A 16,129-nucleotide genomic window follows, 5' to 3' on the forward strand; every position below is an offset into this window, starting at 1 on the left:
AATTCCTTTTAGTGGAAGGGTTGAAGAGAGTTGTTCCTGTCAAAGCAAAATATGGGGTGAATGATAATTATGTCATGACTTTCTTTGATCAAAAGAAAAAAATAAGAAGAAACAGTTATTGGTCCTAGTTTTGTCCAAGAAGAGCATGCCTCATGCAGGCAGCTGCTATGTCTATAACAAACCAAGCCAAGTCTTTGGAGTGTCTTTCCATTTTTATTACACTTTCTTATATATATGAATATATATAAGAATGTATGTGTGTGTATATGTATACAGTAGTATACACATCCACACATTAGCTAGTAGCATGACATGCACATAACTTACAGAAAATGTTTACACATAAATATATAAACTAATAAAGATTCTGTGGAAAAATGTAAAATCTTTACCTCAAACAACAGTATACATTGCTACTGTATTTGTTTATACAGACAAATTGATTAAAATATTTAGAATATGTTTCTATTCTAAGGATAAAGGAAAATGTTGTAGAAATCTAGAAAAAGAGCACACTAATTCCACTTTTTACCAACTTTTATTCTATAAAGGCTACTTTTTTCATTGAATATCTTAGTTGCTGAGGAGTTGATAAGGACAATGGCCTACTTTTGAGCTCTTGGTGGAATGGGCATTTTATCGGGGTTTATGACTTAAGGGTCTGCATCTGCTATAGCTCAAGTATTGCATAAGTATCTTACTCTTAACAAGTATCTTATAAGAATCTCAAGATTTATCAGGCAAAAGTTCCCTTAAGCCTGACTAGTTTTCAATCTTATAAAACTTTATATACTAATTTAAGATGAATATAAAGGAAATATGGATAAAATCCATTTCCAAGTAGCAAGTTTACACTATTCATCATGAGATAATTGTCAATGGATATGAGGCTAAATATTTCCATCAGTGTTGACCTCATTTTTAAATATTATTGGGCTCAGAATTGAATTACACAGTGATTTAACATTTAAAAAGTCAAAGGCACCAGTTACCTATCAGGAAGACCCTATTTTCAGTTTCATAGAAAACCTGGATAAACTTACCTGCTACATACAATGAAATAGGCTGCCACCCTCCTGTCTCTTCAGACTGAGCATACTTGAGGCACCAAGACTCTTTCATCTAACTTTATAGCCCTAGGGACTCAAACTCTGGAGAATCACTAACAACTTACTCTTTACGAGCATCAAAACAGGCAATTAAGCCAAATGCCAAGTCTCTTGTGTCACATTTAGTGACTGGAATTTCCTTGAAGTTACGCAGAAAAAAAAAAATGCAGCATGAAGTTAACTATCAGGCTTTGCTTGCACATAATTAAAATTACAATAAAACTTTAAATACTACCTCATCTGTTCCAAAATTCAGTGTGCCTCTTGGATTTTGACCAAGTTACTCAACTTACTTACAGAATGACCCAAAAGTTGTCCATTTGGAGTGGATCCCAAAACAAGAGAAAACTTACAACAAACTCAGTAAGCAAGCAAACTGTTGTGCTATTGTCCTGTGTGACACAGTATATATTATTATCCTTGAAATATATTTATCAGGTAGGGTTGTTCAGAACTTTAGATAGGCCTTTATAGTGAATTGCATGTCAGATCTTTAGGAGTTTAAAGAAAAGCAATATCTTACTCTGCAGTTGAGTACTATTCATTTGAGAGTCTGTTTCTGACTTTTTAATGGACTGCTATTAGAGACTGAATGATTGACAATAGCGACCAAGTACCATGAGGTGTGCAGCTGTCATTTGTGAATGGCATATAGTCTATCCTGTATATATCCTGCATATACATACACAGCAGCCAATAGCACTCCTATACCTGAAAACACAAGTAAATTTCATAATCAAGTGGTACAGATGTCCATGGCCCATACCCTTGCCATATTACTTCTTGTTCAGCCTGAATTTGTGTCTCATGGGGCATTCCCTATGGCAACTTGAATGTGGAAGGAAGCATAGGAGCCTCATTTTCAGATGATTCCCCATGATATGCTGGCCCACACAAAAATCAATAACTGCAGCACTATAATCCTACCCTAGAGTGGCCCTGAAAAGCAACAGTTAAAGAAAAATGTTCTAGTATTTACAAATTCAAAAAGGGTGCTTGGAACATGAGGAACACCTTTGAAACTTAGTCATGGGGCATTTTCTTTGGCAATACCTTAGAAGAATGGGGTAATAGCTTCCTGAATATATTATGTGTTTGAAATCTACAACCAACATACATTGCTCTTTCTCCAAAAATTTGTGAGATCCAGAACTTTTGGGTCCAAAATACAAATACAAATAGTTCTTCTACCCATCACGCTAAATCTTTGCTTCCCATAAGTGGAGTCATGAGCTCTAAGGGTTTAGAGTCTTATCTCCCAAGTGTGTCATGCTTCCACTAGAGAACACGGTGATTGATTCATTAGGTCGGAATTGTGACTTGTTTGACCAAGAAAATATTGCAGGAGTGATGTGAGCATTCTGAGTTGAGGCATCAAAAGGTCTTGCAGTTTCTTTCATTTTCTTCAAATGCTGCTCTGAGAACACCACATAATAAAACCATTGTAACCTGTAAGCAGTTGAGAAACTCTTTGGGAAAATACTGAGGCGCCACAGCCAAAGGCCAGTACCACGTCACCTAATAAGTAAGTGATGTCATCTTGGAAGCGTTAGATCCATCCCAGTCCCCAGGTAAGTTCAGCAATGTGAGTGAGCCCCAGTGAGACTGGAAGAAGAACCACCCATTAAATCCAGAGAATGGTGAGAAATAAACTGCCTTCAGCCATTAAGTGCTAAAGTGTATTTTCCTTGGAAAAAAGCAATTTAAGTACGTTCCGAGTTACAATTTCCATGGATTGATTTGCTTACAAAGTTAGTTGCAATATCCATTATTCCTGTAAAACTACACCCACATGCTCAGAGCTGAGCCTGTAGCTGATTTCAGATGTGTCAATCACAGTGGGCAACCAAATATATATACATGCATATGTACATGGTCATCTATACATGCATGTATATGTATGTTTATACATATGCAAATATATGTTTTTATACATATGCATGTAAAGAGACAGAAATAGACATAAGTCAGAATGCAAACATTATGTAAATAAACTTCTAATTCTAAATTTCATTACATATAAATGGTATAATACCTGCTTCTTTCCTGGAATTATTTCTTATCATTACCAAAATATAAAAAGGTAAGGTATAATTTTCCAAAATTTGGACAAGCAAATACCATTTTCTTACCCAATATGTCCACTGATGTGAGTATGCTTTCATCAGAAAATATTTGGTCAAAGATGTGTTCTGTATATATAAGTGTATGCGTGAATTAAAACAAATAGGACACAAAATTCACAGTAAGTCCCTCTGTATGTAGTGGAATCTTGTGTAACGGAACCATTAAGAGTGATTTCTGTACTAGTGGAATCAGATTGAATGATCATAACACATCTTATTTATTTTAAGTCTATTTAGGCTGTTTCCATTTTTTGTTATAAGCAATATGAAACTAAATATTTTTGGAACATCTATTCTGATGTGAACGTGCTTGAGTTTCTTCAGAGCAGTTATTTGGCATAATTTTTCGTGTCATAGGTTACACAGAAAATATTATTTTATGATATACAAGGATAAACTGAAAATGGTTTGTTCTTTTTCCAATTTTGGCACCATTACATTTACTTTATTTTTTGAATTTGTTTTTATAGATATCTTTATATTACGGATATTAATCTTTTGTCAATTAAATATATTTCAAAATTTTTCTCTCATTCTCAGATTTCTTTTTTCCATGTGCTAATGGAGTACATTTTAATTTTAATGTAGTCCCATTTATTTTGCTTTCTATATCTTCAAAATGTTAGCCTACTCTAATATCAAAATATATTTTCCTTTATAGCCTTGAGAGAAGCCAAATCTTATAAGAATTCTTAATGGAATCATTAATATAGAAAGCAAGAATACATTGCTTACAGAGATATTTTCACTAGGGTTTTGCAACGTTTTTACATTTCTTAGATCCCTTTTGTTGTAAATTTTATAAAATTATTACTGAACCCTAAAAAATTGAAGTATTATACTTTAAGAATGTTGTTAGCAATGTATTATTTTAATATTTCCAATAAACAAAAATTATTACTAGGCCAATGTCCAAAAACAATTTTGCAGATGTATACAAAATTATCCACAAGTATTCTGAAACTTAATACAAGCCGCAAACAACTTTCTTCCATCATGATAAACCAGAATCCGTCTAATCCAGAGATATTATTAATAATTAAATCCAGAACAATACATGTTTGGATTTCTGTGACGAGGTTAATTAAATGAACCAAAATTTCTGAAATATTAATTACAATATTGAAGAAACTTTTCATGTTTTCTGTAATCTAAATTAAGCTTGAAGGAAAAGATCTCTAAATTGAACTTAACAATATTTAAAAATTAATCCCAAGCCTAGTTATGAGACATATTGTAGATAATGGGAGCACTGTTTTTGTGGTGCTGACAAATGTAAAATAGTCAAAAAGTTATAGAGTATCCAGCTTAAAGTAAATACTTACAATTAGAAAAAGAAAGGTTTCCACAGTATAATAATTAGCAGCACAATCATTCATATAAAGAACCATGATCATCTTTGATTACGTTACACCTGTTCTTTGGTTTTTAGAATAGGAGATGGGAGCCATATTCATTGAGGAGACATCACCAGAAGTCTTACCTAGGTAAATAAGACATCATGCTAAATATTATTAATTTAGTCTGAATTTTTTGTTTCTTGCCCCCTGTAATTCATCCAGTATATTGAAGGCTGAATTTCTAAGTTACTTTTCTAAGTATTGGAGATAGAAGAAAAAATAAAACAGAAATATCAGCCATCTTGGAGCTTGTCTCCTACTGGGAGAAACAAATACCAAACAAATAAATTCTTACATGAATTTAAAATATCACCTACAGCTATGAAAGAACATTAATCAAATTAAGGGGATAGGGGTGACCATCACATTATATTAGGTTGCCAAGGATGGATTCTGTGAGAAGGTGATATTTGAATGGAAACATACATACCTTCATAGAAATACAGTTACTAAAATTACTTCCAATGCGAAAATATTTTGAAGTCTATTAACTTCTGCAGAGATTCATTCACAGTTTTGTACCTCGTGCTACAAATCTGTGAGTTCAGCCTGGGGATTAACATGGCATAACGTAGAGTGTGCTTTCTCAACTACCTGTGAGCTTTTGGAGTTGGTGCATGAGAGAGAGGAAGGATGGTGGAAATGTGGGAAACGGGTGGAGAAGGCTGATGTGTACTGGTAGAAAGTGTCTTTTAGACAAGTTGAAAATGACAGCTAAGGAGTGAGGACTCTGAGATTCCTTAATTCATCAAAATTGACTAAACAAAACAAACAAAAAATCCACTATCCGGATGAACTGATCAATCTGAAATGGCAACAGAATATTTATTTTAAAATATGTTAACTACATTGTGCCCACAATAAGCAATACACTCAGAGAATGGGTGACAGGGAACAGATAAGCAATACACTCAGAGAATGGGTGACAGGGAACAGATTATATGCCCTGGTCTAACATCCTGCTGGATGGATGGAGCAAAGCTTCTGGGACATGGTGAGTGTATCATGCACAGGGCTATCTCAACTCCTGCTGTACTAGTTTCCACTGACTTGCTCTTGAAAAGCTTTGTCTGCAAAGATTTAAACAATGCAAAGAACTTATTTAAAAGGGAGAGTATGTATGTTAAGATGCATACAAGAATCATGAAAACTTTTTCTCTAACTTAAATGTTTAAGTTTTAAAAAGTCCTGTTATGTTTCCATAATTATTAAAATTTATCACTAAAATCATGTTATTGCCAATAGAAAAAAGGAGAAAACAAAAATTTATTTTAAATGGCCTCTAGTGACTCTACACACAATTAGACAGGAGTGTTGTTTAGACATATATATATAAATGTCTAACAACATATATGTTTTATGTTTAACAATGTATATATTTGATGATGAATATTATATAAATTTCTTAAGGTTACCACAAAAAATTACCAAAAATTTGACATAGATATATGTTTGCTTAGATCCTTGATATCCAGAGAGGACCTAAGGGCCAGTACCACAGGATCACTTGAAAGTTTGCTAGAAATGTAGAATTCTCTGTACCAAAATGGACATTTTACAAACAACCCTCCCAGGTGGTTTGCATGTGTATGAAGGTTTGAAAATTGCTAACTTTGATTCCCCTTGATATGGTGGAAATTCTGATAAGGCAGCAAGATGTTTTAATGAATTAAAAGAACATAAATAAACATTCAGTTTTTACTCAGTTTTTTGTATTGTTCTTTGTCGCCTTCTTGCTGCTTCTATTCAGAAACTCAGGATCAAAGACAATTTATCCCGTCTCCGTATACAAGACAATATAACAGCAAGTATGTAATAAACACATTTGTTCTGAAGGATAATGATTGATAACGCTTAATTTCTCATATATGTGTTGAAAGAGAGATAGTAATATTTTGCATCCTTTAATAGCACAACGCCATATACACACACCAAGAAAACCACCCAATCCAAGGTGAAATTAAAATTGCAAGTTTTAATTTTATTTCCCAGGGTGAACAAACTGTGGGTCACATTATCTGGAAAATGTGTGATACAATATGTTAGTAATTGCTCAGACTTATGGTAAAGTTATCTCTGATCCATGGTGCACAGCTAAGAAAACTTAAAAATAAAAAAGGTTTATTTTACGTTTTATAGTTGTCTATTCACTCACATATATAAGAGAAGGTTTGGTGGTATATTTTATAGCATAAGATGAAGTTGAAAGCTTTATTTGATGTGAACACAGTAACTCTGGGTTAGCAATTAATATTTAATCTCAAAGGTGAGGTGAAGGAACAATACCAGGTTGACACAGTCCATGTCCTGGGGAAACTTATGTAACACAAACCATGATTAGCAAGAGGTAAACAGAGGTAACATTTTGCCTTAAAAAGCAAAACAGAGATTATACTACTTATGTCTGAAATTTATCATGATATCGACTCTTGGTAAATAGAATTTAAAGAATCAAGTTTAACACAGAAATTTGTGAGATTAACAATATTAAAAATTTTTATCCTCTTGGTAATCTTTCAGGAACTTCCCATAAAATCAAGATTTTTACTTGATATTCGGAGTCATCATGTTTAATATTACTGTCTATAAAAGCACAGAAGGATGTGAGGGAGAAAAGAACAAAGAATTCAGTAGGACTTAGAGACCGTGTCCTAGCTTGTCATTACTTATTCTTACAAATGCACACTCCTATTCAGCTTCTTAGATCTCCTCTGTAAACCTGACATTCTCATTGCTAAACTGGAATTGAAGAATGTTGTTTGAAAATTTATTTAGCATGCCAAAAGATACAACAAGAGATTTAGGTTTTATGATCTAATATTTACTTGTTATGTAAATTTCTTAAGACTACCACAAAAAAATTATCCAAAATTTGGCAGCTTAAAACAACTAAAATTGATTTTCTCATAGTTCTCAAGACCAAAAGTCTGAATCAAGGTGCTGGCAGGACTCTGCCGCCTCTGAAGGCAGTGGAGGAGAATCCTTCCTTGCTCCCTGGCTTGTGGCAGCAAACACCATCTCCCTCTGCCTTGACATGACCTTCTTCCCTGTGTGTCTTTCTGTTGTCCTTTATTGTCTCTTATAAGAACACACTCGTTGGATGTTCTTGGATTTAGGTCCCACTGTAATCCTCTTAGCCTTATTATATTAACAATGATCCTATTTCCAAAAATAGATTACTTCTGGGGTTCGGGGTGAACTTAAATAACTTGGGAGACAACATTTAACCCATAGCACTTGTTATAGCCCATATGGTTCACAACTATTTTGCTAAAAACAGAAGTGAATAAAAATGAAGTGATCACATAACTGGCTTCTTAAAATAGATTTAAAAATCTGACTGGTGAATCAACTAACTAATCCAAATTATTCTTTACTAAAAGCATGGAATGAGCCTCAATATAATACATTGAATTCATTTTGGGAACATAAGTCTTTAACACAATTGTATTGAGTGGTTCATTAACTTTTGAACACTCTCCTTCACATCTTTGTTCCTGAAGCTATAGATCAAAGGGTTCAACATGGGAATGATGACTGTATAAAACACAGAACCTACTTTGACTATGAGCCAAGAGTTTTTGGAGTTGGGCACACAATAAAGGAACAGGACAGTCCCATGGAAAATGGTGATGGCGGTCAGGTGGGAAGCACAGGTAGAGAAAGCTTTTTGGCGTCCAACCGCAGAAGGCATTTCTATGACAGCAATAAAGATGAAAACATAGGTAGTGAGGATGACTCCCAAGCTGCTCACCTCATTGAATATTGCAGTGACAAAACAAAGCACTTGACTGATGTAGGGGTCAGAGCAGGAGACAGAGACTATGACAGAGTGCTCACAGACAAAATTATTGATGATGTTAGGCCCACAGAAGGATAATGACAAGAGGAAATAGGTGAATGTCAAAGAAGAGATTATACCCCATGTGTAGGGCCCCGCCACTAATGATGCACAGAGCTTCTGGGACATGACAGCCGTGTAGAGCAGAGGGTTACACACCGCGACGTATCGATCATAGGCCATCACTGCCAGCATGAATGTTTCTGCCACTGCACATATACAAGCCAGGAAGAATTGCATGATGCATCCTGTGAAGGAGATGGTTCTGTCTTCCACAACCAAGTTCTCCAGCAGTTTGGGTGTAACTGTGGTGGAATAACAGAAATCGACAAAGGACAAGTGACTGAGGAAAAAGTACATGGGGGTGTGGAGTTTAGGGTTGATCCTGATGATCATGATCATGCCCAGGTTTCCCAACGCTGTGATTGTGTAGATGGTCAGGAAGACCAGGAACAGAGGAACCTGGAGGTCTGCATATTCTGAGAAGCCCAACAGGGTACACATGGCTCCAGAACTCTGATTTCCTTCAGCTAACAACATGGTTGTTGTCTGAGAAAATCTGAAATGATAATAATAAAAGAAATAATTATCTCTTACACATATAACATTTACCCATGTGTCAAACTTTGTGCTGAAACATTAAAACATATTAATTTAGATTTTCAAATAATGCAATGAATTTTAAAATAAGTAGCCCCATTTTTTATATAGAAGGAAACTGAAGCATGCATAAATTAGGAGCTTGTTTGAGGTTAGACAGCTTGTTAGTGATGAGCTGGATTTTGAGGCTGACCCTGAATGGCAGAGGTTGCAGTACAGTGCAGTAATCCCTCCTTAGCCACAAGGGATATATTTCAAGACTCCCAGTAAGTGCCTGAAGCCACGAATTGTACCGACTGCCGTATATGCTATGCTTCTTCCCTATATATACATACCCATGAAAAAGTTTAATTGGAAAATTAGACACAGTACAAGATTAACAATAATAACTTATAATAAAAGAAAATTATTACTACAATATGCTAACATAATTACTTTCACATTTTGGAGCCATGATTAAATAAAATGAGGGTCATTTGAACACAAGCATTGTGATGATGCTGCAACAGTTGATCTACGTTTTTTCTTCTTCTTTGTTAGAAAGGATGAAATGGACAGCTCCTAAGAAAGAGGGTAGCATCTGCAGCACAGGAATTCTGGACAAAGGGATGATTCATGTTCAGGCAGGATAGAATGGAATAGTGTAAGAATTAATCCTGCTATTCAGAAGAGCACACAATTTAAAGCTTATGGAATTTTTATTTCTAGAATTTTCCATTTAATATTTTCATATGGCAGTTGACCACAACTGAAACATGGAAAGAAGAAACACAGATAAGAAGGTATTACTGTAGTTTTCTCTTAGATAGAAAACTCTCCTATAGTATTCTTAAAAATGTGTTTTTCACAGTTCCAGCATTCTGAAGGTCTGTGCTTTTCAATAGCACATTTCTTTTCTTTTCTTTTTCTTTTTTTTTTTTTGAGATGGAATCTTGCTGTGTCACCCAGGATGGAGTGCAGTGGTGTGATCTCTGTTCACTGCAACCTTGGCCTCCTGGGTTCAAGCGATTCTCCTGCCTCAGCCTCCTGAGTAGCTGGGACTACAGGTGCCTGCCACCATGCCTCACTAATTTTTGTATTTTGAGTAGAGGAGGGCTTTCACCATGTTGGCCAAGATGGTCTCAAACTCCTGACCTCAAAGGATTCACCCGTCTCTCAAGAGCACTAATTTAACAATTCATACAAATTTAGCACTAAAAATGGCAAAGGGTCTGTACAGGTGAAGCACTGGAGGAGACAATATTGTCATGGCTACATGGCAGATGCCCAGTCTGAGGATCATAGGAATGACACCTTTTATGAGTCACCATGGTAATTTTTCTAGTTTTAAAATATATTTGGATGTTGAAGGAAATATAATTTTGCATATCTTCAACCTTTCTGTTGATCCCATCTTTATGCTACAATAATTGCATTAGTTTTCTAAAATAATGTAGCAACATTATTAAAATGATAAAGGTAAATTTTTGACACATTCCTTTACTCTTTTATTTTCTTTCCTTCACTAGTGCTTTATCACTTAGTGTTACAGATGCTCTTAACATTCATCTAGATCCTTTGTTCATTATGTTTTAATTTTTTATTATTTTTTAATCTGGCAGCTTTACTAACATATATATTATTAAATACTCATTGAATCTCTGAATTCAAGAGTAGCATAAAATGTGTTTTGTCGAAGCTTTTCATGTTATTAAGAGCAAGTCAGAGAATGTGGTAAAAATCACCAATGGTTACATACTCACTCTCAAAATTTCTGGTGACAATAACATTGCCACTCTAGATATTGGAGAGGTTTTTGATAAAATAAGGGTCATTTGAACCTTAAAGGTACATATGTGATTATCTTGTTTTGAGTATGCAATCTTGGTTCTATTTGGAAATATTATTTTGAGAAAGCACAGACATCTGGAAATACAAGCAGTTCATAATCTCAAAAATCTCTTTAATTTAATGAAGATTTTAAAAATCAGTTGAGCCAGTAACAAATACATCTTCAAAATGTTCACAGTAACAAAAAAGTATTTGTATAAATTCTATAAGAAGAGATATGATTTTAGTTTCATCTGACCATCAGAACTCAACAAACCAAGCCCTTGGGAAGACAGACTCAGTTTGTTTAGCACTTAGACTAATGGGGAGTTTCCTACTTCAAAGATTTCAGGATTTCAGGGTGCCCCATATTAGTGAAAGATAACACAAGATATACCACTGACCTGAAGCCAATTCACCTGAAGATCCTAATCTCCAAGGAAGTTTCCACTCAGAGTTCGAGTATCATTTAAATTATTAAGAAGTTGATAAATATAACAGGAGTCCACAATAAATTTAAATTAGTATTCTGAGAATATATTTCTTTTTTAATACCCAGGAAAAAAATCAGGGAAAGGAGGAGAAAAGAGAGAGAGAGAAGGAGGTTTCGAAGTTGATTCGGCTTCCTAGAAACAAAAGCTAGGGTTTATGTAGGGCTTCATGACCTTGGGGGTTTAGACCCTAGAGAACTTTTACTGAACTACTTATTTTTAAAACACAAACTCAGAAATTAGGTTAAATACCTCCCTGTGTGGCATTTTGCAATAATGTAATTTCTCATAAACCACTAAAGACAATGTCTCTCATCAAACCTATTTCATTAATTTATTTTAGAACTTTTCATGATGGAAAATATACACATTCACATAGAAAACATGCTATCGATAATATAACACAAAGGAAATGATAAATCAGTGAGAATGCAACAATTAATAACTGCTGTTAACATTTTATCTTTATGTCTTTGTGTATATATCTTGTGTTTTTTGAGATGTATGAACAATAGAATGTGCATTCTGGCTTTTTCATCTATCATAAAATAATCAGTATTGTCCTTGGAACAATTGATTTACTTCATGGAAAGTAATTTGTGCTTTCTTCCAAATATGAGCATGCTACTTTTCCAAGCTTATAATAATAAAATCAAGTCTTGAAATATCTTTTTTGCCCATACCTTCTTTAAAATAACATATGTATTTTGGAAGCACATTTAACTCTCTAAAATGATTGGGGGTCAACCAATCAATTGATTACACTACACCTAAATATTCCATAATTATATCCACTTAGGCTCTCTCTGGACTCATGAAAACCTGGCTAAACTTTGTCAGAGTCTCCACCTGGGACCACTAACACAACAGAAGCTATTTATCCTAGGACATAGAAACTTTGTTGTAGATGGCTTGGTTTTATTCCAGAATTCCAGGTATCTGCTAGAAGGTTTTCTTCCAGGATTCTTAGAGGTTGGGGTCTTACATTTAAATCTTTAACACATCTCAAGTTAATTTTTGTATATGGTAAAAGATAAGCATCTGCATTTGGCTAGCCAGGTATTCCAGTACCATTTATTGAATAGGGTGTCCTTTGCTCGATGCTTATTTTTGTAGACTTTGTCAAAGATCAAAAGGCTGTAGGTGTGGAGCTTTATTTTTGGGTTCTCTTTTCTGTTCTATTGGTCTACATGCCTGCTTTTTTTAGTAAGTACCATGCTGTTTTGGTTACTGTAGCCATGTAATATAGTTTGAAGTCAGATAATGTAAGGACTCTGGATTTGTTCTTTTTGCTTATAATTGCTTCAGTTACTTCGGCTCCTTTATCATTCCACATGAATTTTAGAACAATTAATTCTCTGAAAAATGAGGTTGGTAGTTTGATAGGAATAGCATTGAATTTGTACATTTCTTTGGGCTTTATAGCCATTTTAATTACATTGATTCTTCCAATCTATGAACATGGAATGTTTTTCCATTTGTTTCTGTCATCTATGATTTCTTTCAGCAGTTTTTTTGTGGTTCTTGTAGAGAGATTTCACCTCCTTGGTCAGATGTATTCCAAGGTACTTTTTTGTGGCTATTGTAAATTGAACTACATCCTTCATTTGTCTCCCAATTTGAATGTTATTGGTATATAGAAATGTTAATTATTTGTGTACATTGATTTCTTATCCTGAAGCTTTACTGAAATTGTTGACCAGTTCCAGGAGTGGATTGGTGGAATCTTTGGGGTTTTCTAGGTATGGAGTCATATTATCATCAAAGAGAGATAGTTTGACTTCTTTTCCTATTTTGATACCTTTTTTTTTCCTCGTTTGCTTTCTTAGGCTAGGACTTTCAGTGTTCTGTTGAATAGGAGTGATGAGAGTGAGCAGTCTTGTCTTCTTGCAATTCTTCCAGCTTTTGCCTGTGCAGTAAGATGTTGGCTGTGGGTTTTTCATCAATGGATGTTATTTATTTCAAGACGCATTCCTTTGATACATAGTTTGTTGAGTGTTTTTATCACGAAGGGATGTTGGACTTTATCAAAAGATTTTTTTTCTGCATCTATTGAGATGATCATATGGTTTTGTTTTTAATTCTGTTTATGTTGTGAATCATACTTTCGATTTGCATATGTTGATCCAAACTTGCATTCCAGGAAAAAAGCCGACTTCGTAGTGCTGAATTAATTTTTGATGTGCTGCTGTATTTGGCTTCCTAATATTTTGCTGAGGATTTTTGCATCTATGTTCATCAAGAATATTGGCCTATAATTTTATTTTTTCCATATGTCTTTGCCACTCACTAGTATCAGAGTGGTGCTAGCTACATAGAATGGGTAAAGAGGAGTCCCCCCCTCTGACATTTTCCTGCATAGTTTCAGTAGACTTGGTAACAGCTCTTTTTTGTATGTCTGGTATAATTTGGCTGTGAATACATCTGGTTTGGGACATTTTTTGGTTGGTAGGTTTTTTGTTACTGGTTCAATTTCAGAACTTGGTATTAGTTGGTTCAGGGTTTCAATTTCTTCCTGATTCAATCTTGGGAGGTTGTGCATTTCCAGGATTCTACCCATTTTCTCTGGATTGTCTATTTTGTTTTCAAAAAGGTGTTGATAACAGTCTTTGAAGAACTTTTGTATATTGGTGAAACTGGTTGTCATTTTGTTGTTTCTGATTGTGCTTATTTGGATCTTCTCTTTTTTCTTTGTTAATCTAGCTTGCAGTCTATCTATCTGGTTTATTCTTTCAAATAACTCTATTTTGGTTTCTTTGATTCCTTACACATATTTTTAAGTCTCAGTTTTATTCAGTTCTGCTCTGATTTGAGTTATTTCCTTTCTTCTGCCAGCTCTGGGATTAGTTTGTTCTTTTTCTGGTTCCTGTGGGTATGACGTTAGGTCATGAATTTGAAATCTTTCTAACTTTAGCACACTAAACTTTCCTCCTAACACAGCTTTTGCTGCATCCTAGAGATTTTGCCGTGTGTGTCTCTGTTTTCATTTATTTCAAAGAAATTTTTTTTTTTACTTCTGCCTTAATTTAGTTGTTTACCCAAAAGTCATTTAGAAGCAAGTTTAATTTCCATGTAATTGTGTGTTTTAGAAAGATCTTCTTGGTATTGATTTATATGTTTATTCCACTGTGGTTCAAAGGTATGGTTGACATGCTTTTCATTGTTAAAAAAAAGTATTGAGACTTGCTTTATGTTCAAGCATGTGGCCAGTCTTGGACATGTTCTGTGTACAGATGAGAAAAATGTATGTTCTGTGGTTGATGGGTGTAGTATTTTGTAGATGTCTATTATGTCCAATTGCTCAAGTGTCAAACAAATCCAGAATTTCTTTGTTAGTTTTCTGCCTTGATAATCTGTCTAACACTGTCAATGAGGGGTTGAAATCCCCCATTATTATTGCATGGCTGGTTGTAGGCCTAGAAATGCATGTTTTATACATATGAGTGCTCAAATACTGGGTGCATATATATTTACTATAGTTAAGTCTTATTTTTGAATTGAATCCTTTATCATTATGTAATGTTATTCGTTATCCTTTTTTACTGTTGTAAGTTTAACATCTGTTTTCTATTATGTAAGAATAGTGATCCTTGCTCTCTATTATTTTTTGTTTACATAACAGATCTTTCTCTAACCCTTTACTTTGAATCTATGTTGTTCCATGTGAAAACGATCTCTTGAGGACAGCAATTTGATAGTCAGATGGGTCTTGTTTGTTTTATCCAATTTGTCACTCAGTGGCATATAAGTGGAATGTTTACATTCAAGGTTAATGTTGGTAAGTGAAGTTTGGATCCTACCATCAAATTGCTGGTTGATTGCTTTGTAGTTTCTATTTTATGGTTGCCTTGTTGGGTTTGTGGGCTATGTACTTAAGGATATTTTTGTGGTAGCAGATATTATTCTTTTATTTCAATGTTTAGAACTCCCTTAAGGATCTCTTATAAGCTAATTTAGAGGTAACAAATTTCCTTAGTGCTTGCTAGTCTGGAAAAGCTTTTATTTCTCCTTCACTTATGAATCCTAGTTTTGTGATACATGAAATTTTTAGTTGGAATTTCTCTCCTTTAAAAATGCTGAAAATAGGCTTCCAAACTCTTCTGGCTTGCAAGGTTGCTGCTGAGAATTCGGCATGTCTACCTCTCTAGCAAGATTAGGAAATGTTCTTTGTTTCCTGAAGCACGTTTTCTAGGTTGTTTGCTTTACCTTTTTCTCTCTCAGGCATGCCAGTAATTCAGAGGTTTTGTAGCTTTTGATAATCCCATATTTTTTCAGGACTTTGTTCATTTTTTAAAATTCTTTCTTCTTTATTTTTACCTGACTGCATTAGTTCAAAAGACCAGCCTTCTAGCCCTAAAGTTATTTCTTCTGCTTGGTCCAGTCTATTGATAAATATTTCAACTGTATTTTGAAATTTCTTAAGTGAGTTTTTCAATTTCAGAAGTTCTAATTGATTTTATTTTCAGATGTTTATCTCTTCCTTCACTTCTTAGATTGCTTAAGGATTTTCTTTGTTTTCATTTTTAACCTTGTCTTGTATCTCACTCAGCCTCCTTGCGATCCATGCTTTGAATTCTTTATCTGTTATTTTTGAGTTTTTATTTTTATTAGGAACCATTGCTGGAGAACTGGTGTGATAGGAATATAACTCTGCAATTATTTTCTTCACTAATTTAACCAGGTCAGTCACTCTTCTCACTTCCATTCTTTACTTGAGAGCCAGTCATGGTTTTTCACTTCAGGTAGGATATAG

The 16,129-nt window shown here is 34.4% G+C and overlaps 1 protein-coding gene across 1 annotated transcript; it reads right to left on the bottom strand.

Annotated features, from left to right (window-relative positions):
- Positions 1-6,633: 6,633 nt before the first annotated feature.
- On the bottom strand, positions 6,634-9,023 carry LOC102122175 (olfactory receptor 5D13-like). Its single transcript, XM_045372517.2, has one exon. The coding sequence runs from the start codon at positions 9,014-9,016 to the stop codon at positions 8,072-8,074; it is 945 nt and encodes a 314-aa protein (XP_045228452.2). The 5' UTR covers positions 9,017-9,023; the 3' UTR covers positions 6,634-8,071.
- Between the last annotated feature and the right edge of the window lie 7,106 nt (positions 9,024-16,129).

Source organism: Macaca fascicularis, chromosome 14 (genome assembly GCF_037993035.2).
Source record: "Macaca fascicularis isolate 582-1 chromosome 14, T2T-MFA8v1.1".
NCBI lineage: Eukaryota > Metazoa > Chordata > Mammalia > Primates > Cercopithecidae > Macaca > Macaca fascicularis.

Bases quoted from the DNA above. Each gene is read 5' to 3' on its own strand.
- LOC102122175 (XM_045372517.2), bottom strand. From the start codon at position 9,016: ATGTTGTTAGCTGAAGGAAATCAGAGTTCTGGAGCCATGTGTACCCTG.